This window comes from Schistocerca cancellata, chromosome 1 (genome assembly GCF_023864275.1).
Source record: "Schistocerca cancellata isolate TAMUIC-IGC-003103 chromosome 1, iqSchCanc2.1, whole genome shotgun sequence".
Taxonomy (NCBI): domain Eukaryota; kingdom Metazoa; phylum Arthropoda; class Insecta; order Orthoptera; family Acrididae; genus Schistocerca; species Schistocerca cancellata.
In genome coordinates, this window is record NC_064626.1 from 389,969,523 (window position 1) to 389,992,265 (window position 22,743).

The 22,743-nt window shown below is 41.4% G+C and overlaps 1 protein-coding gene across 2 annotated transcripts in view; it reads right to left on the reverse strand.

Moving 5' to 3' along the window:
- LOC126175512 (splicing factor 3B subunit 2) overlaps positions 1 to 22,743 on the reverse strand; it is a 119,101-nt gene that overhangs the window by 11,660 nt on the left and 84,698 nt on the right. For both annotated transcript variants that reach the window (XM_049922340.1, XM_049922346.1), the window contains one exon: positions 20,292 to 20,646. In XM_049922340.1, coding sequence (XP_049778297.1) covers positions 20,292 to 20,646 — 355 coding nt within the window. The remainder of the gene's footprint in view (positions 1 to 20,291; positions 20,647 to 22,743) is intronic.

Sequence of the window (22,743 nt, forward strand, 5' to 3'; positions counted from 1 at the left end):
GATACATCCTTTAGGAACAATATTTTCATTTCCCCACATAATTTCCATCCCTCTCAACTGCCTTACGCCATCTTGGAACCAGAGCCTGTATACCCTCACAGTAAAATTCTGGACCACCTGTTGGAGCCACTGTTTGGCAGCTTGCACAAGGGAGTCATCATCTTCAAACCTTGTTCCGTGAAGAGAGTCTTTCAGTTTCCCAAAGAGATGATAGTCACATGGTGCCACAGGTCAGGACTGTAAGGCTGGTGGTTTCACTGTTGTCCATCCAAGTTTTGTGATCGCTTCCATGGTTTTTTGACTGATATGTGGCCGTGCATTGTCGTGCAACAGCAAAACATCCTGCTTTTGCCGATGTGGTCGAACACGACTCAGTCGAGCTTGAACTTTCTTCAGTGTCGTCACATATGCATCAGAATTTATGGTGGTTCCACCTGGCATCATGTCCACAAGCAAGAGTCCTTGAGAATTGAAAAACTTTTCCAGCAGAAGGTGTAGTTTTGAATTTTTTTTTTCCTTGGGTGAATTTTCATGATGCCACTCCGTTGATTGCCTCTTTGTCTCTGGTGAAAAATGATGGAGTCATGCTTCATCACCTGTCACAATTCTTCCAAGAAATTCATCTCCACCATTCTCGTACTGTTCCAAAAGTTCGCTCCATACTGTTTTTCTTGTTTCTTTGTGAGCCACTGTCAACATCCTGGGAACCCACCTGGCACAAACCTTTTTTAACGCCAACACTTTCAGTATTCTGCAAACACTTCCTTCCCCTATCCCAACGTAGCGTGACAATTCGTTCACTGTGATGCGTCTGTAAGCAGTCACCAATTCGTTAACTCTCTGCACATTGTCTGGAGTGTGTGCAGTACAAGGCCTGCCGCTGTGAGAACAATCCTCAATATTGCCGTGCCCGCTTTCATCACGTAACCTGCTTGCCCACCAACTAACTGTACTGCGATTGACAGCAGCATCTCCATACACATTTTTCAACATCTTGTGCATGTTTCCCACCGTCTCGTTTTCACAGCACATGAATTGTATGACAGCACGTTGCTTCTGACGAACGTCAAGTGTAGCAGCCATCTTGAAGACAAGCTGTGACGGTGCCACTCACGGGAACAGGATGAACTAAGTTTGAAAACAAGCTGGAAGGATTTATTTAGACACTGTAAAACTTCCAAACATTCAGAGTGAAAACTCTATTTTTACAAAAATTGTGGGCATTTCTTTTGGAGTGACCCTCGTATATCAATGATTTACCGAAGAGTATTAAACTTGGTGAAATGGTGCTGTTTGCTGACGACAGTAACATCCTACTCACTGATGCATCACAAAACGTACTAAACAATAAAGCTGAAGAAACACTTAAGCAAGTGAGCAACTGGATAGATAACAACAAACTTACTTTAAATGTAAACAAAACCAAAAGTATTAGCTTCCACACCAATAAAAAATCCAATGGTAACGCTATAAAAGTGAAAGATGAAAACATAGAATGTGTCTCAAAAACAAATTTCTGGGATGAATATTGATGCTCAACTAAAATGGACTGAACATATTAATGCCCTTGGAAATCCAATAGCATCAGCATGCTATGCCCTTAGAATAATAAAATCTGTGTGTAGTAACTCGTCCACCAGAGCAACTTACTTTGCATATGTGCACTCAATCATTTGATACGGAGTAATCTTTTGGGAAACAAATACTCAGAATATGCAAACAATCTTCAAACTACAAAAAAGGGCCACCCGAATTATGACAAATAATAACAAGAGAATGCACTGCACCGAGTTGTTTAAATCTATGGGAATCCTGACTGCTCCCGGTGAATACATTTTTCTAACAGTGAATCACATAAAGAAAAACATCAATCAGTACCCAACAAACAGTTCTCTACACGAACATGAAACCAGATCAAGTCACCACCTACATCTGAGCAGAAAAAACAAAACAAAAACACAGAATAGTGTACTATACAATGGACTTAAACTATTCAACAAACTTCCACAGAATATAAAAGACAGAAGCGAAATACATGCCTTCAGACATAGCCTAAAAAGTTATTTGTTAGAAAAGTGTTTTTATTCTGACAAAGATTACCTGGAAAGTGGGTAAACTTTTGTCAACAATGTGACATATTAAGTACTGTAGCTAGGGGCTTTCTTTGGTACATTCAATACCAGAGCGGTACAGCAGGTATAACCATGAAACACAGTAAGACAACTAATAGAAGTTTATATTTAGGTAATGCAATTGTACTTTATATACCCTTGTCACTGTATCATATATATGTATTTGTTGACAATGTATTTGTTGACATGTTAACAATGTGACTGACTAAGTACTGTAACTAGGGGCTTTCTTTGGTATGTTCAATAACAGAGTGGTACATGATGTATAATCATGAAACACAGTAAAACAAATAATTGTAGTTTATATTTAGGAAATGCAACTGTACTTTTATATACCCTTGTGTCTGTATCATTTGTACAGGGTGTTACAAAAAGGTACGGCCAAACTTTCAGGAAACATTCCTCACACACAAAGAAAGAAAATATGTTATGTGGACATGTGTCAGGAAACGCTTACTTTCAATGTTAGAGCTCATTTTATTACTTCTCTTCAAATCACGTTAATCATGGAATGGAAACACACAGCAACAGAACATACCATCGTGACTTCGAACACTTTGTTACAGGAAATGTTCAAAATGTCCTCCGTTAGCGAGGATACATGCATCCACCCTCCGTCGCATGGAATCCCTGATGCGCTGATGCAGCCCTGGAGAATGGCGTATTGTATCACAGCCATCCACAATACGAGCACGAAGAATCTCTACATTTGGTACCGGGGTTGCGTAGACAAGAGCTTTCAAATGCCCCCATAAATGAAATTCAAGAGGGTTGAGGTCAGGAGAGCATGGAGGCTTGGTCCACCTCTACCAATCCATCGGTTACCGAATCTGTTGTTGAGAAGCGTACGAACACTTCGACTGAAATGTGCAGGAGCTCCATCGTGCATGATCCACATGTTGTGTTGTACTTGTAAAGGCACATGTTCTAGCAGCACAGGTAGGGCATCCCGTATGAAATCATGATAACGTGCTCCATTGAGCGTAGGTGGAAGAACATGGGGCCCCATCAAGACATCACCAACAATGCCTGCCGAAACGTTCACAGAAAATATGTGTTGATGACGTGATTGCACAATTGCGTGCGGATTCTCATCAGCCCACACATGTTGATTGTGAAAATTTACAATTTGATCACGTTTGAATGAAGCCTCATCCGTAAAGAGAACATTTGCACTGAAATGAGGATTGACACATTGTTGGATGAACCATTCGCAGAAGTGTACCCATGGAGGCCAATCAGCTGCTGATAGTGCCTGCACACGCTGTACGTGGTACGGAAACAACTGGTTCTCCCATAGCACTCGCCATACAGTGATGTGGTCAACGTCACCTCGTACAGCAGCAACTTCTCTGACACTGACATTAGGGTTATCATCAACTGCACGAAGAATTGCCTCGTCCATTGCAGGTGTCCTCGTCGTTCTAGGTCTTCCCCAGTCGCAAGTCATAGGCTGGAATGTTCCGTGCTCCCTAAGACGCCGATCAATTGCTTCGGACGTCTTCCTGTTGGGACACCTTCATTCTGGAAATCTGTCTCGATACAAACGTACTGCGCCACGGCTATTGCCCCGTGCTAATCCACACAACAAATGGGCATCTGCCAACTCCGCATTTGTAAACATTGCACTGACTGCAAAACCACGTTCGTGATGAACACTAACCTGTTGATGCTACGTACTGATGTGCTTGATGCTAGTACTGTAGAGCAATGAGTCGCATGTCAACACAAGCACCGAAGTCAACATTACCTTCCTTCAATTGGGCCAACTGGCAGTGAATCGAGGAAGCACAGTACATACTGATGAAACTAAAATGAGCTCTAACATGGAAATTAAGTGTTTCCGGACACAGGTCCGCATAACATCTTTTCTTTATTTGTGTGTGAGGAATGTTTCCTGAAAGTTTGGCCGTATCTTTTAGTAACACCCTATATATGTATTTGTTGACAACATCCATACAATCTATATTGTCTACGGATGGATAGAAAAAATAAATAAAATAAATGGCATGGGAGATATGTTTGCAGACTAGGTCTGGGGGGATAGTGCCTGCCTGTGAAGGTCTTGGAGAGACCCTCAGCATACTCAGCGAGGGCATTCTTGTCACTGGATATACACTGTCCCCAGGTGGCCAGGCTGTATGGAAGGGATCTTCTGGTGTGAAAGGGATGACAGCTGTCAACATGCAGGTACTTCCAGTGGTTGGTGGTTTAATGTGAACAGAGGTGCGGATGGAGACATCAGAGAGGAACAGGTTGGTGTAGGAGAGTGCAGTGTTGGTGCCCATGACTACCACCGATTTGTTTTTTATTCCTCCCCTTCAAAGGATAAGTAGTTGTGGGTGAGGGCAAAGTTAGCAAGGTGTATAAGGAATGAGGCAGTGGATTTGGAGTCTGAGGGACTTCGGGATGGGCAGTTTACAATAGCAATAAGACCATGGACATGAGGGAAGTCAGTGTATAGAGAGCTGGTGGCAACATTGACAAGTAGGGAGCCAGGAGGTAAAGGGGTGGAGATGCTGGAAAGTCGGCGAAGGAAATGGCTGGTGCGTCTGACATGGCAGGGTACATTATGGGCAATCAGTTGGAGGTGCTGGTCAATGAAGGCCGAAATTCTTTCAGTGGGGAAACAATAACCAACCACAATGGGGCGTTCAGGATTGTTGGGTTTGTGGATTTTGAGGAGCATGTAAAAGGTGGGTTTATGGGGTGTCATATGGGTGAGAAGCGAAATGGATTCAGGGGAGATGTTCTGGGAAGGGTCTAAGGCTTTAAGTAGGGATTGGAAGCTGCGGTGGACTTCTGGGATGGGATCACTCTGGCAGAGTCTTAGGTGGAGAAGTCAGATAATTGGCAGTGGCCTTCTGCCAGGTAGTCACTGTGATTCATAACACCAGTGGTGGAACCTTCGTCTGCATGTAGGATAATTACGTCAGGATTAGTTTTGAGGTTGCGTATGGCTATTCTTTCTTCTACCGAATGGTTGGTGTTCTAAGGAAGGGACCTGGAGAAGGATGTGAGGCTAAGTTGGAGGGAAGGAATTCCTGGAAGGTGACCAGCAGGTGGTTAAGTGTGTGTGTGTGTGGGGGGGGGGGGGGGTTACTGCCAGATGGTGGTACCACCTGTAAGAGGGGCAGGGTTCAATGATGGAATTATGTTGGTTTTGGTTGGGGAGATTGGCAGCAAAGAAGTACTTCCATTGCAGGGAATGGGAGAATGAGAGCAGGTCTATGACAAGTACAGCATGGTTAAATTTGGATGTACAACTAAAGGTGCAGCCTTTGGATAGGACTCGAACTTCTTTGGAGTGAGGGTTTTGATGGAAATGTTAAAAGTATTACAGGAATGTTTTGGCTCTGGATTTGATGGAGAGCTGATAGGAAGTTTTGGCATGTTGAAAAGGTCAGCTAGGCATGGTTTAGGTATACTGATGCCTCTTCTTTACAGTCTTTTTCTTCTTCTTATTTATCCCAGCTTCATGAGATCTCTTGTGAACAGACACGATACAACAACTTCCGTAGCAGTGTAGGACAATCAACGAAGTTACACAACAGTTAATAATTTAACTTCTGAAACTGCCAGTTTATTGGCATTTATGGAAAGAAAAACGCAACCCACCAGGATAGCCAAGAGCACTAATGCGCTGCTTCCTGGACTCGGGTAGGTGCACCAACCCCGGATCAAATCCGCCAGGCGGCTTAACGATGGAGGCCAGTGTGCCTGCCAGCCTGGATGTGGTTTTTAGGCGGTCTTCCACATCCCACTAGGCGAATACCGGCCTTGTCCCCACATCTCGCCTCAGTTACACGGCTCACAGACATCTGAACACATTCACACTATTCCATGGATTACACTAGACACAGACAGTTGGGGTACACTACTTCTGTCCCGGGGGGTATTGGGTGGCGGTAGGAAGGGCATCTGCCCAGCCCTTCAATTAACCTTGCCAAATCCGATTAACCATGCTGACTCTGCGTCATTGCGGGAAAAAGGCACAAGCAAAAGAAAAGGAAGATGGAAAGAAAAACACTCTCATACAGTCAGCAAACTTCATGTAACATTTTGTGTGTGTAATGGGCCTTACTACGTCACAAATCGTTCTAATGAATTAATTAAGCTGCTTTACAGTGTTGCTAGGGAATGTAATCAACAAGGTGATATGTGTCTCAATTAAAACTGGGCCTTGGTATTTTGAATAAATTTTCGGTTCATTTTTGTCAAAATCAGCACTTGTCTCAAAATTAATTTCCAACTTCGTCAATTAAGTCCAAACGCATTTGTAACTATTGTACGCGATTTACTGGACAGCTCAATCACGCACTGGCGTGTAATGTATTTCAAATCGAGCGCGCAGGTTTCAGTTTTCCCTAATGGGCTAAATGACTCTTTTGTAATAATGTGATGTGTCTATCTCACATAAAGTTTACTGGATTTACTCTCCATTCAGGTCAAGATCACAAAATAAAATTCACCAAATAGGTCAGTGAACTGTACACATGCACTGGTAGTACTCTAAGTGATAACTTGTATCAGAGTAAAAGCTGCACGTAAATTCACACTTTTTTTATGCATACAAAATTCAAAACACCTTTACATTAAACAAATAAATTATAGCATGTAATTACTAATTAACATTTCCAATTCTGAATAAACTTCAAGAACTTGTATTTCGTAATCAATAAAATTTTATTACCTGAGAGAAATTATTAGTTTGCTAAAATGGATTCAGATTACAGTCAACTCGAGTCTGGATGATAACATCACGAATCGACAGTTGCTTGGAATGAACGAAATACCTGAACTGAAAAATATTGTCCGTTGAGTAATTTACTGACTTTTATAACAAATTTGGTGCCCCTTGCATTGCTACATAGGGGGGGGGGGGGGGGACATGGAGGAAACTGTGGGCAGGGTAGGGATTGTATAGTGGTGCATCGAGATAACAGTAGGATGTCAGCAGGTTGGATAACTTATGGAGGTGGTGTCTGGAATGCTTCTCCAGGTGCTGGAGAGCAAAGGACTCAATTTCTGAAATGTGATGTATGGAGTAGAGATTGCACAGCAGTAGTATCTTGTGGGAGGAGCAGAGGTGGTTTTCAGATGCCAGTGCCGTAAAGAAGTGTTTTTGCAGTACCAGGTTTGTGAGGGCCAGTGACTGGCAGAATCTGAAAAGATACAGGTCATTGTGAAAGGAGAGCTGGGATCCAGAGAAAGGAATCTTTATGGTTAGGCCACTTGGGGGGGTTCCATAGTTTAGGCAGCATTTCAGAAATGGGATGTGGGACTAGGCTTTAGCCGGGGAAAGGGATACTTTTCTGAACTGGGGGAGAAAGATGGACCAGGGATCCAAACAGATGAAGGGCACTAAGTTTACTGCTTTGCTATCCAATGACATTAAAAATCTCCTGACCTCCAGTAATATTATATATGTTGTTGTTGTTGCTGTTGTGGTCTTCAGTCCCGAGACTGGTTTGATGCAGCTCTCCATGCTTCTCTATCCTGTGCGAGCTTCTTCATCTCCCAGTACCTACTGCAACCTACATCCTTCTGAATCTGCTTAGTGTATTCATCTCTTGGTCTCCCCCTACGATTTTTACCCTCCACGCTGCCCTCCAATACTAAATTGTTGATCCCTTGATGCCTCAGATCATGTCCTACCAACCGATCCCTTCTTCTGGTCAAGTTGTGCCACAAACTTCTCTTCTCCCCAATCCTATTCAGTACCTCCTCATCAGTTGTGTGATCTACCCATCTAATCTTCAGCATTCTTCTGTAGCACCACATTTCGAAAGCTTCTATTCTCTTCTTATCCAAACTATTTACCGTCCATGTTTCACTTCCAGCCGGCCGATGTGGCCGAGCGGTTAAAGGCGCTACAGTCTGGAACCGAACGACCGCTAAGGTCGCAGGTTCGAATCCTGCCTCGGGCATGGATGTGCGTGATGTCCTTAGGTTACTTAGGTTTAAGTAGTTCTAAGTTCTAGGGGACTTATGACCACAGCAGTTGAGTCCCATAGTGCTCAGAGCCATTTGAACCATTTTTCACTTCCATACATGGCTACACACCTTACAAATACTTTCAGAAATGACTTCCTGACACTTACATCTATACTCGATGTTAACAAATTTCTCTTCTTCAGAAACGCTTTCCTTGCCATTGCCAGTCTACATTTTATATCCTCTCTACTTCGACCATCATCAGTTATTTTGCTCCCCAAATAGCAAAACTCCTTTACTACTTTAAGTGTCTCATTTCCTAATCTAATACCCTCAACATCACCCGACTTAATTTGACTACATTCCATTATCCTCGTTTTGCTTTTGTTGATGTTCATCTTATATCCTCCCTTCAAGACACCATCCATTCCGTTCAACTGCTCTTCCAAATATTAATGTTTCTATAAACTGATCCTGAAGAATTGCTATGTTCAGAAGTTGAGACAAATTTGGCAAAAGATATTTTCATGAATGATTTTCTATCCAGAAATACTATCTATCTGCCTGTACGCAATTACTAATGCAGTGCAACAGTGGGAGAAAGTACATCACTATCTTTATGCATTCAGCGTGTATCATCCTCCATTGAAGAAGCAACACAGCCTATATACAAAATCAAAATTAAATGGAAACATACAGATAGAATCAAAAGTAGTATCCATTCAATAAACCCAGAACACACCTTACAATATAAATAAATCACACAATAATTTTTTGTTTCTTTAGACTTACGTCTCCCCATGAACCTTGCCATTGGTGGGGAGGCTCGCATGCCTCAGCGAAACAGATACCGTAAGTACAACCACAGTAGTTTCAGTAGTTGCAGGGGGCAACAGTCTGGATAACTGATATGCTTTGTAACATCTATCAATACAGCCTTGTTGTGTTGGTACTGCAAACGACTGAATGCAAGGGGAATCACGGCCATAATCTTTCCCAAGGGCATGCAGCTTTACTGTATGGTTAAATGATGATGGTGTCCCCTTCGGTAAAGTATTCCAGAGGTAAAATAGTCCCCCATCCAGATCTCTGGGTGGGGACTGCGCACAAGGACGTCGTTATCAGGAGAAACGAAACTGGCATCCTACGGATCGCAGCATGGAATGTCAGATCCCTTAATTGGGCAGGTAGATCAGAAAATTTAAAAAGCAAAATGGATAGGTTAAAGTTAGATATAGTGGGAATTAGTGAAGTTCACTGGCAGGAGGAACAAGACTTCTGGTCAGATGAATACAGGGTTATAAATACAAAATCAAATAAGAGCAATGCAAGAATAAGTAAAAATAATAATAATAATAATAATAATAAACCCCGTGGAGGCCCGGGAAAAGAATAGGCCTCCGGTATGTTCTGCCAGTCGTAAAAGGCGACGAAAAGAACAAACCACTAATAGGGCTAACCCCCCTTTTAGTGTGATTACTTGGTTCAGGACAGAACTAAAGAAGCCTCGGACAAGTGCCGTCATGGTCGGGGACGACGCTTGAACCCTATGCCCGCCCACAATGGTAACGACACTGCTAGCCAACTGGAAAAGGATTTAAATCCGAATAGAGGTGTTTTGCAGGATATGCTTCCTGCAACCACCCTAGAAGGAAAACAAAGACAGAGGATGAGATGGTCAGATGAAGTTAATCGACACCTCATGTTCTGTTATTACCAAGCAACAAACCTAGGAACCAACACAACTGGATACAGATCACAAGTATACACAACATTTATTACCAGATACCCGGAATTAAAATTTTTAACAGAACAACGACTAGCTGATCAGATCCGTGTAATAATCAAAAATAACAGGATACCCCAGTCAGAATTAGAAAACATCAAACAACAAGTACAACAAATACTGGAACAAAATAATGTGCAATCAGAAGAGGAAGAAACACAGTAATGGACTCAAACATCCCAGAGCAAACAAACAAAGACCAACACGCATCAATTAAACAATCAGAGGAAAACGAAATCTTAAGACAGCCACCAGAACAAGCACAAATAGAACACGAACAGAGACTCGTGTTAGATATAGAAGAGAAATTTCAGCTGACATATATAAAATACAAAGACACAAATACAGACATTAGACCATTCTTGCATAGACCGCCAAATAACCCACAAGTCGAAACAACAATAAAAACTATCAACACAATCATACACAACAAAATAAATGAAAACACAACTATGGAAGAGTTACAACTACTGGTTTATATAGGAGCACTCACTACACTAAATATACACACTAGGCAGAGATCAGAACAAACCAACACACAGAAGAAACGCACAAAACCAGCATGGCAACACAGGTTACAGATCAGAATAGAAAAACTGAGAAAAGACACCGGACAGCTAACACAATTTATAAGAAATGAAATATCAGACAAAAAACGAAAAAGGTTAGGTAAAATCTCACAACAAGAAGCAATAGAGCAATTACATGAAACAAAGCAGAAATTGCAAGCATTGGCCAAACGACTTAGAAGATACAAAAAAAGTGAAAATAGAAGGAAACAAAACCAAACATTCAACACAAACCAAAAGAGATTTTACCAAACAATGTATAACACACACATTAAAATAGACAATCCACCAAACATAACAGACATGGAACACTTCTGGAGCAGCATATGGTCAAACCCGGTACAACATAACAGGCATGCACGGTGGATACAAGCAGAAACAGACTCATACAAGATGATACCACAAATGCCTGAAGTGATAATTTTGCAACATGAAGTCACCCGAGCAATTAATTCTACACACAATTGGAAAGCCCCTGGAAATGATAAAATAGCAAATTACTGGCTAAAGAAGTTCACCTCAACACATTCACATCTAACTAAATTATTTAACAGTTACATTGCAGACCCATACACATTCCCTGATACACTTGCACATGGAATAACCTATCTGAAACCTAAAGATCAAGCAGACACAGCAAACCCAGCTAAATATCGCCCCCTAACATGCCTACCAACAATATACAAAATATTAACTTCAGTCATCACACAGAAATTAATGACACATACAACACAGAACAAAATTATAAATGGAGAACAGAAAGGCTGCTGCAAAGGAGCACGAGGATGTAAAGAGCAACTGATAATAGATACAGAGGTGACATATCAAGCTAAAACTAAACAAAGGTCCCTACACTACGCATACATTGATTACCAAAAAGCCTTTGATAGTGTACCCCACTCATGGTTACTGCAGATTTTGGAAATATACAAAGTAGATCCTAAATTGATACAGTTTCTAAACACAGTAATGAAAAACTGGAAAACCACACTTAATATCCAAACAAATTCAGATAACATCACATCACAGCCAATACAGATTAAGCGTGGAATATACCAAGGAGACTCATTAAGTCCTTTCTGGTTCTGTCTTGCTCTGAACCCACTATCCAACATGCTAAATAATACAAATTATGGATACAATATTACTGGAACATACCCACACAAAATCACACATTTGCTATACATGGATGATCTAAAACTACTGGCAGCAACAAATCAACAACTCAACCAATTACTAAAGATAACAGAAGTATTCAGCAATGATATAAATATGGCTTTTATAACAGACAAATGTAAGAAAAATAGCATAGTCAAGGGAAAACACACTAAACAAGAAGATTACATATTGGATAACCACAGCGACTGCATAGAAGCGATGGAAAAAACAGATGCCTATAAATACCTAGGATACAGACAAAAAATAGGAATAGATAATACAAATATTAAAGAAGAACTAAAAGAAAAATATAGACAAAGACTAACAAAAATACTGAAAACAGAATTGACAGCAAGAAACAAGACAAAAGCTATAAATACTTATGCTATACCAGTATTGACCTACTCATTTGGAGTAGTGAAATGGAGTGACACAGACCTAGAAGCACTCAATACACTTACACGATCACAATGCCACAAATATAGAATACATCACATACATTCAGCAACAGAAAGATTCACATTAAGCAGAAAGGAAGGTGGAAGAGGATTTATAGATATAAAAAACCTACATTATGGACAGGTAGACAATTTAAGAAAATTCTTTCTAGAACGAGCAGAAACTAGCAAAATACACAAAGCAATCACTCATATAAATACATCAGCTACACCATTGCAATTTCGTAACCACTTCTACAACCCTTTAGATCACATAACATCAACAGATACAAAGAAAGTAAATTGGAAAAAGAAAACACTACACGGCAAGCACCCGTATCATCTAACACAGCCACACATAGATCAAGACGCATCGAACACATGGCTAAGAAACAGCAATATATACAGTGAGACGGAAGGATTCATGATCGCAATACAGGATCAAATAATAAACACCAGATATTACAGCAAGCATATTATTAAAGATCCCAATACCACAACAGATAAATGCAGACTTTGCAAACAACAAATAGAAACAGTAGATCACATCACAAGCAGATGTACAATACTAGCAAATACAGAATACCCCAGAAGACATGACAATGTAGCAAAAATAATACATCAACAACTTGCCATAAAACATAAACTAATAAAACAACACGTTCCCACATACAAGTACACACCACAAAATGTACTGGAGAATGATGAATACAAATTATACTGGAACAGAACAATTATAACAGATAAAACAACACCACATAACAAACCTGACATCATACTCACCAATAAAAAGAAGAAATTAACACAACTAATTGAAATATCCATACCCAACACAACAAATATACAGAAGAAAACAGGAGAAAAAATTGAAAAATACATCCAACTGGCTGAGGAAGCCAAGGACATGTGGCATCAGGATAAAGTCGACATTATCCCAATTATACTATCAACTACAGGAGTCATACCTCACAATATTCACCAGTACATCAATGCAATACAGCTACATCCAAATATATATATACAACTACAAAAATATGTAATTATTGATACATGTTCAATTACCCGAAAGTTCCTAAATGCAATATAACATATACCATACAGTTACAAGGAAGTCACGCTTGACCGAGGTCCGCGTCACGTTCCATTTTTAACCAGACTTAAGTCTGAGAAAAAAAAAGTCAATAATAATAATAATGAACATATTATTGTAGTCAAAATAAATGCAAAGCCCATGCCTACCACAGTAGTACAAGTTCATATGCCAACTAGCTCTGCAGATGATGAAGAGATTGAAGAAATGTATGATGCAATAAAAGAAATTATTCAGATAGTTAAGGGAGATGAAAATTTAGTAGTCATGGGTGACTGGAATTCGAGTGTAGGAAAAGGAAGAGAAGGGAACGTAGTAGGTGAATATGGATTGGGGCTAAGAAATGAAAGAGGAAGCCGCCTGGTAGAATTTTGCACAGAGCATAACTTAATCAAAGCTATCACTTGGTGTAAGAATCATGAAAGAAGGTTGTATATCTGGAAGAGGCCTGCAGACACTTGAAGGTTCCCGATAGATTATATAATGGTAAGAAAGAGATTTAGGGACCAGGTTTTAAATTATAAGACATTCCCAGGAGCAGATGTGGACTCTGACCACAATTTATTGCTTATTAACTGTAAATTAAAACTGAAGAAACTGCAAAACAGTAGGCATTTAAGGACATGTGACCTGGATACACTGAAACAACTAGAGGTTGTAGAGTGTTTCAGAGAGAGCATTAGGGAACAATTGAAAAGAACAGGGGAAAGAAATATACTAGAAGAAAAATGGGTAGCTTTGAGAGACGAAATAGTGAAGGCAACAGAGGATGAAGTAGGTAAAAAGACGAGGGCTAGTAGAAATCCTTGGGTAACAGAAGAGGTACTGAATTTAATTGATGAAAGGAGAAAATATAAAAATGCAGTAAAGGAAGCAGGTGAAAAAGAATACAAACAAATTTGACCTCTAAAAAGTGAGATCTGCAGTAAGTGAAAAATGGCTAAGCAGGGACGGCTAGAGGACAAATGTAAGGATGTAGAAGCATATATCACTAGAGGTAAGATAGATACGGCCTGTATGAATATCAAGAGCTCAGATGGAAAACCAGTCCTAAGCAAAGAAGGGAAAGCAGAGAGTATATAGAGGGTCTATATAAGGGCAATGTACTTGAGGGCAATATTATGGAAATGGAAGAGGACATAGATGAAGATGAAATGGGAGATATGATACTGTGTGAAGTATTTGACACAGCGCTGAAAGACCTTAGTCAAAACAAGATCCAGGAGTAGACAACATTCCATTAGAACTACTGATAGCATTGGGAAAGCCAGCCATGAAAAAAATCTTCCATCTGGTGAGCAAGATGTATGAGACAGGTGAAATACCCTCCGACTTCAACACGAATATAATAATGCCAATCCCAAATAAAGCTGGTGTTGATAGGAGTGAAAATTACCGAACTGTCAATTTAATAAGTCATAGTTGAAAAATACAAACTTGGATTCTCTACAAACAAATGGTAAAACTAGTAGAAGCCAATCTCGGGGAAGATCAGTTTGGACTCTGTAGAAATGTTGGAACACAAGAGGCAATACTGACCCTACGACATGTCTTAGAAGATAGGTTAAGGACAGGCAAACCTATGTTTATAGCATGTTTATAGCTTTTGACAATGTTGATTGGAATACTCTCTTTCAAATTCTGAAGATGACAAGTGTAAAATTTGTCGTCAAGAATCGGAGGAGTCCTCGGAAGATACGGAACTGGGTTTTTCAACCATATGCACAAGCGAGAAACCTGCTGGGTTCGGTTAAGGATGATCCTGGCCAGAGGAAATGTGGTGTGTACAAGATTCCTTGTCAGTGTGGGGCAGCATATATAGGTCAGACATGCCGCACAGTACAAGAACGCTGCGATGAACATCAGCGTCACACACGCCTTCGTCAATCGGAAAATTCGGCAATTGCGGAACACTGTCTGAATACAGGACCATCATATGATTTATGAAAACACGGAAGCTTTATCCCCGGCATCATCTTTCTGGGATTGCGTCATTAAGGAAGCAATACATACCTGTATAGCTGATGATCTCATCAACAAGGATAAGGGATTTCAACTGAGCAGGGTCTGGAACACTGCTGTGGCTGCTATTAAATCACAATGCGAAAATCAAGGTTCTTCGATGACAGGCCCGTCATAACATCGGCCTAGTACGACAGTTGGTGAACAACGTCTGGCCCCACTGTTGACAAACGCAGCGTACAGCGCACATGCAGGAGAGCCTCTCTGCGATTTTCGGCAGAGGGAGTTTGAATATGGCAAATCACTGTGATTTCCGCGGCTGTGCATTCTTCGCACTCGTGTTCTGGAAACGGGGCGTTGACGTGCGGAGACCGTCAGTTGTACCTAGCCACCAGCAAAGGTGAACCACCTGAACATGTTGGACAGTTTCTCCGAGGAAATATTGTTTGCACAATGTGATCCGGCGGCAAACCCGTGAAGACTATTTATAACAAATACTACTAAAATACCACTCCAACGAAGAATGACCTGCTTCATTAAAGTTAAAATTACATATAGATTACTACTAATTATAATGAAATGTATGTTAAATATTCTCTGTAAGAAAAAAGCCTATTTAAATAATTTTTGAAATACTGGTATAAATATGCTCCTCTCAAATTATGCATAGAGCCATTAAACAAGTTATAATAGTATGATAATCTATTTTTTTTGCAGTCAAATTCTTGGATAAATGTTTCACAGTTTTCTAATCTTGTCAGATTTGTTAGTACACTTATGCTTTCAAGGACTTACTCTGTTGCCATCATCAGTAGCTATCTGTTACATTAATGATGCAGTAAACAGCAGGCAACATGTAGTTGGTCAAATTATGTCAGAGATGTTGAAAAGTTGACTACACAAACAAATTTGATTTTGTCATAAAGCCAAGAAACATTTATCCAAACTGTGGTAGAGCTGTCATGAGTGAGCTCTTTAGAGCCATTATAACGTTGTTAATAATAGCAAGTGATGTGCAGCATTTTTGGACTATTAATAAAGCATTTGTAATCATCTGTCGAAGAATTGTGTGGCAGCAAATTAATATTTTGTTGAACTACAGCTGTTCGAATGTGTTAGGTGTCAGATAATCACTCGCCAATGAGCTTATTACTGAATAAATGCCAGTAAAAGGCCAATGTTCTGTAACACTGACTTTACTACTTATGAAAATCTTCACATTGATCAACAGGTACATAAAAGGTTGAAACCTGTGGGTTTTCTTTTTTATTTTAACAGTGCCCTTCTTTGGAGCTATTTCAAATCACACACACACACACACACACACACACACACACACACACACACACACACACACACAGAGAGAGAGAGAGAGAGAGAGAGAGAGAGAGAGATGAAATGAAAGTGTTGGGATTCGGAGTGGGTAGATCACAAAGACGAAAGTATGAGAGTAGGTTGATGCAGCAAACAGCAGGCACAAAGACAGACGACAGGTGAGGACATAGGTGTGCGATAAGAGTTAGAGGAGATTATGGTCAAATGGCTTGTAGGATCAAAGCACGTCATGAGGACAATTACCACCTATGTAATTCGGAGAAGCTGATACTGGGAGAGAAAATCCGAATACCATGGGTTGTGAAGCAAACATTGAAGCCAAGTACGTTGTACTCTGCAGTAGGCTGCACTACTTGGCAGTCAGCTTTGCTCTTGGTTACAATTTGGCAGTCTTCATACTTTTGATTGAAAACTGATTGGTTATCACACCCACATAGAAAGCTGCGCAAAATTTACAGCTAAGTTGGTATGTGAGATTACCACTTTCTGAAACCAGCTTGTATCCATTGGCAGTGTCGTATGGAAGATGATATGACTAAGTTTTCTTCCTCACCGAAGGCCAGCTACACACTTCCATCCACGCCAAACCTATTAAGAAAGAACAATACTCAAATTTTGGCAGTTCTCATCCATTCCATGTCATACGTTCCTTCCTATTCAGCCTTGGCATTCGAGGCAAACATATTTGTTTAGATGCAGGCTCTTTACAGCAATAAACCACCACTCTCATTTCAGCCTTCACTGGATGTAGTTATCCCTGCAGCCTGGTTCACAAGCAGATTTCCCAGGCCATCACAGCCAATTCTGGTACTGCTGATCCCTCCAAAAAGCAACTTCAGAGCACATCACTTGTCACCCAGTATTATTCTGGCGTTGAATGTATCAATCAGCTACTTCAACAAGGCCATGACTTCCTAAAATCATGCCCTGAAATGAGATCCATTCTGTCTGAGATTTTGTACACCACACTTACAATACCTTTTCGTCACCCTCACAATCTCTGCAACAACCTACCCTATGGCTTCTACCCCTGTGCCCGTTACCGCTGCATGACTTGCCCTATGCACCCTCCTACCACCACCTATTCCAGCCTTGTAACTGGCAAAACATATACTATCAAAGGGAGAGGCACCTGTGAAATGACACGCCATACATCAGCTGTTATGCAAACACTGTTCGGCCTTTTGCATCGGCATGACTACCATCCAGTTATCAGTCAGGATGAATGGGCACAGGCAGAGGATGTATACAGGCAACACATAATATCCCCTCATCAGGTTACCTTCCATTCAGAAGGCTGCTGCACGCAGCGACTGTTATTGACTTGTAAATAATAGATTTCAGCTATCAGTCCTCCTTTTTAAATTTTATTGGCAGATCTAGATTTGATCCACAGTTCATTGAACTGTGGATGAAGCCCGACCAACAGGCATTAGATGCATTGATCAAAAATGATAGTGCACTGAGAATGACTAGTTTCTAGTTGAAACCTAGATCTGCCAATAAAATTTAAAAAGGACGACTGATAGCCGAAATCCATTATTTATATAATATGCCGTTGCAGAGAGAGTTCTACAATGTGAAATTCATGACCTTAGTGCCTGTTTCACCACAAGCACCACCTGAATTCTTCTCCCAGACAACAATTTCGCAGAACTCCACAGATGGGAACTAGCACTACAACACGTCCTTAGTTCTCACCACCCACCTGATATTAATTTACATTAATTTCTTCCGTCTCAGCATTTATTCAGAATAACTACTCCTTTCTTCACTTCATTTTAGTACCCTACATCTTTCATATTCTGACTCTTCACCCCCCCCCCCCCTCCCCCACCTCTGTTACATACAATGCACTTAACTTCTCAGTCTTATTAACTTGTGCATGATGTTTTAGTAGCAATCCCTGTCTTGCATATTACCCTGTCTTCTGCCTCTAAGCTCTCAGGTTTTCAAATCTCATCCAGTGCAGTCCCCAACAATCAGTCTTTCCTTCTCATCCTGTCCAGTAAGTCTCCCCCGACCCGTGGTTCTGGGTGACTTTTTTGAACTGTACCCCTTTCCCTAAACCCCTTCAATCTCTTTCCTTCACCTCTCTCCCTTCCCCTTCAACACTTCTGCCAGACGAAGGAGCCACTGCCCCCAAAAGCTTGTAATAGTTAAGTCCTTTTGTGTGAGTGTTCCCCTGTCGCTACTTGGTGAGTAGATTTTTATCTATCTGTTTATATTATATATCTACACAAAAGCGCTGGCAGGTCGATAGACACACAAACAAACACAAACATACACACAAAATTCTAGCTTTCGCAACCAACGGTTGCCTCGTCAGGAAAGAGGGAAGGAGAGGGAAAGACAAAAGGATTTGGGTTTTAAGGGAGAGGGTAAGGAGTCATTCCAATCCCGGAAGCAGAAAGACTTACCTTAGGGGGAAAAAAGGACAGGTATACACTCGCGCGCGCGCGCACACACACACACACACACACACACACACACACACACACACACACACACACATATATCCATCCGCATATACACAGACACAAGCAGACATTTGTAAAGGCAAAGAGTTTTGGCAGAGATGTCAGTTGGGGCGGAAGTACAGAGGCAAAGATGATGTTGAAAGACAGGTGAGGTATGAGCGGCGGTGAATTGAAATTAGAAATTAGCGGAGATTGAGGCCTGGCGGATAGCGAGAAGAGAGGATATGCTGAAGGGCAAGTTCCCATCTCCGGAGTTCTGACAGGTTGGTGTTAGTGGGAAGTATCCAGATAACCCGGACGGTGTAACACTGTGCCAAGATGTGCTGGCCATGCACCAAGGCATGTTTAGCCACAGGGTGATCCTCATTACCAACAAACACTGTCTGCCTGTGTCCATTCATGCGAATGGACAGTTTGTTGCTGGTCATTCCCACATAAAACGCTTCACAGTGTAGGCAGGTCAGTTTGTAAATCACATGGGTGCTTTCACACGTCGCTCTGCCTTCCGGGTTACAGGACTGGAGTAGGTGGTGGTGGGAGGGTGCATGGGACAGGTTTTACACCGGGGGCGGTTACAGGGGTAGGAGCCAGAGGGTAGGGAAGGTGGTTTGGGGATTTCATAGGGATGAACTAAGAGGTTACGAAGGTTAGGTGGACGGCAGAAAGACACTCTTGGTGGAGTGGGGAGGATTTCATGAAGGATGGATCTCATTTCAGGGCAGGATTTGAGGAAGTCGTATCCCTGCTGGAGAGCCACATTCAGAATCTGATCCAGTCCCGGAAAGTATCCTGTCACAAGTGGGGCACTTTTGGGGTTCTTCTGTGGAAGGTTCCGGGTTTGAGGAGATGAGGAAGTGGCTCTGGTTATTTGCTTTTGTACCAGGTCGGGAGGGTAGTTACGGGATGCAAAAGCTGTTTTCAGGTTGTTGGTGTAATGGTTCAAGGATTCCGGACTGGAGCAGATTCGTTTGCCACGAAGACCTAGGCTGTAGGGAAGGGACCGTTTGATGTGGAATGGGTGGTAGCTGTCATAATGGAGGTACTGTTGCTTGTTGGTGGGTTTGATGTGGACGGACGCCTCTTTCCTGACGAGGCAACCATTGGTTGCGAAAGCTAGAATTTTGTGTGTATGTTTGTGTTTGTTTGTGTGTCTATCGACCTGCCAGCACTTTTGTTTGGTAAGTCTCATCATCTTTCTTTTTAGATATATTTTTCCCACGTGGAATGTTTCCCTCTATTATATTCATATGTTTATATTATCAATAATTGTTTACTTTGGTTTTTATATCTTATGATGCATACAATATTCAAAATCATTTACTTAAAAAGCCTATTATACACTTACATTTGTAAAATAAACAGTTGCACATTACAGAAAGAAAATACAATATTGTCATTGATGTACCTGTGAATCCTGACTCTGAACACCAAAAACGTCTCCATAAAGAGGCCTTCCCGATTCATCAACAGGGGGTTTTCCCCAACCACCTGCATGGTAACCAAAGGAACATCCATCCGGTATAGGAGCATTTAAGCCTGGTATCTTGAGGTTGGGATACGATGGTGGTGGTCCATATCTTTGCATAGCAATGAGCCAAGGAGGTGGAACTTTGTGAGCGTTAGGGCCTACAGGCATGCCCAATGCAGTTCGTAGCTCTTCACTCAAGTCACCTGGTTTTTTTTCTTTCAGACGTGTTTCAAACTCCTTACCCTCATAATATAAGTCTCCGTGGATTGACATCCTAGGTTTCGTTTGCCATCTGTAGGAGGAAAGAAATTACACAAAATTCTGAATCATTTAAAGTAGAACAGTTTTAAGTCATTAATTACAAATTTTTTTAAACAGTCAAGTTATTTGTTTTTTTAACATAAACATTGTCAGTTTGAACTTAAGTTAGTCCTTTTTGTATGTACTGTGAGAGACCAACCCTCTTAGCCTTAACTTTGAACAAGTGTGGTGAGGTTTAATGGGATAATCAGGTGTTTTGTAATCTCACTGTTAACAGTTTTTAAAAGAAGAGATACTCTGTTACACTTTATGTTGCTCCCAGTGAGCCATGAATGAGCATGGGTGGTGATGGTCAGTCAAATACAACTGAGAGTGGGCCATCTAAAGTTAGCACAGCAGTATCAGAGCTGACCACTATAGGCATTCCAGAAACCTACCACTCACAGTTAGCAAGGAACAAGAAATACTGAATGGACAATATGTTCTATTAATGCATTATGTTGTCAAAATATGAGGGCTAGCCATAAAATAACAAACAGTTTGATCTATTGCAGCAGTGGGCAGGGCTACAGCTGCCACCTTGGTGCCATAATGTCTACATTCAGTATGCATCTAGCGGCAGCAGAGTGTGGTCTGTGTCTCAGCTGCTTTGGTTTCTGTGATGTGTTTAAGTGTGCACTGCAACAGAAAATTCTGCCACTTGTAAGGTGTGAGATTAGTTTTTTGTTGGTAAAAAACTGCAAACCAAATGTCAAGCACTGACAAAGTTAAGGCAGATGACATAAAACAAGTGTTGGGGAAAACTTAGTGCAAAAATTTTTGTTTTTCACAACAGCAAATGTCTGATATTACCTGAGGACTCCTATGAGGTTTTGGATGGGAGTCATTTGATCATCCACCATACAGACTGAATTTGCCGCTAAGTGACTACCACCTCTTCCCACCAATTACGAGGTGCATTCAAGTTCTAAGGCCTCCGATATTTTTTCTAATTAACTACTCACCCGAAATCAATGAAACTGGCATTACTTCTCGACGTAATCGCCCTGCAGACGTACACATTTTTCACAACGCTGATGCCATGATTCCATGGCAGCGGCGAAGGCTTCTTTAGGAGTCTGTTTTGACCACTGGAAAATCGCTGAGGCAATAGCAGCACGGCTGGTGAATGTGTGGCCACAGAGAGTGTCTTTCATTGTTGGAAAAAGCCAAAAGTCACTAGGAGCCAGGTCAGGTGAGTAGGGAACATGAGGAATCACTTCATAGGGAGCATGAGGAATCACTTCAAAGTTGTTATCACAAAGAAACTGTTGCGTAACGTTAGCTCAATGTGCGGATGCGTTGTCTTGGTGAAACAGCACACGCGCAGCCCTTCCCGGACGTTTTTGTTGCAGTGCAGGAAAGAATTTGTTCTTCAAAACATTTTCGTAGGATGCACCTGTTACCGTCGTGCCCTTTGGAACGCAATGGGTAAGGATTACGCCCTCGCTGTCCCAGAACATGGACACCATCATTTTTTCAGCACTGGCGGTTACCTGAAATTTTTTTGGTAGCGGTGAATCTGCGTGCTTCCATTGAGCTGACTGGTGCTTTGTTTCTGGATTGAAAAATGGCATCCACGTCTCATCCATTGTCACAACCGACGAAAAGAAAGTCCCATTCATGCTGTCATTGCGCGTCAACATTGCTTGGCAACATGCCACACGGGCAGCCCTGTGGTCGTCTGTCAGCATTCGTGGTATCCACCTGGATGACACTTTTCGCATTTTCAGGTTGTCATGCAGAATTGTGTGCACAGAACCCACAGAAATGCCAACTCTGGAGGCGATCTGTTCAACAGTCATTCGGCGATCCCCCAAAACAATTCTCTCCACTTTCTCGATCATGTCGTCAGACTGGCTTGTGCGAGCCCGAGGTTGTTTCGGTTTGTTGTCACACGATGTTCTGCCTTCATTAAACTGTCGCACCCACGAACGCACTTTCGACACATCCGTAACTCCATCACCACATGTCTCCTTCAACTGTCGATGAATTTCAATTGGTTTCACACCACGCAAATTCAGAAAACGAATGATTGCACGCTGTTCAAGTAAGGAAAACGTTGCCATTTTAAGTATTTAAAACAGTT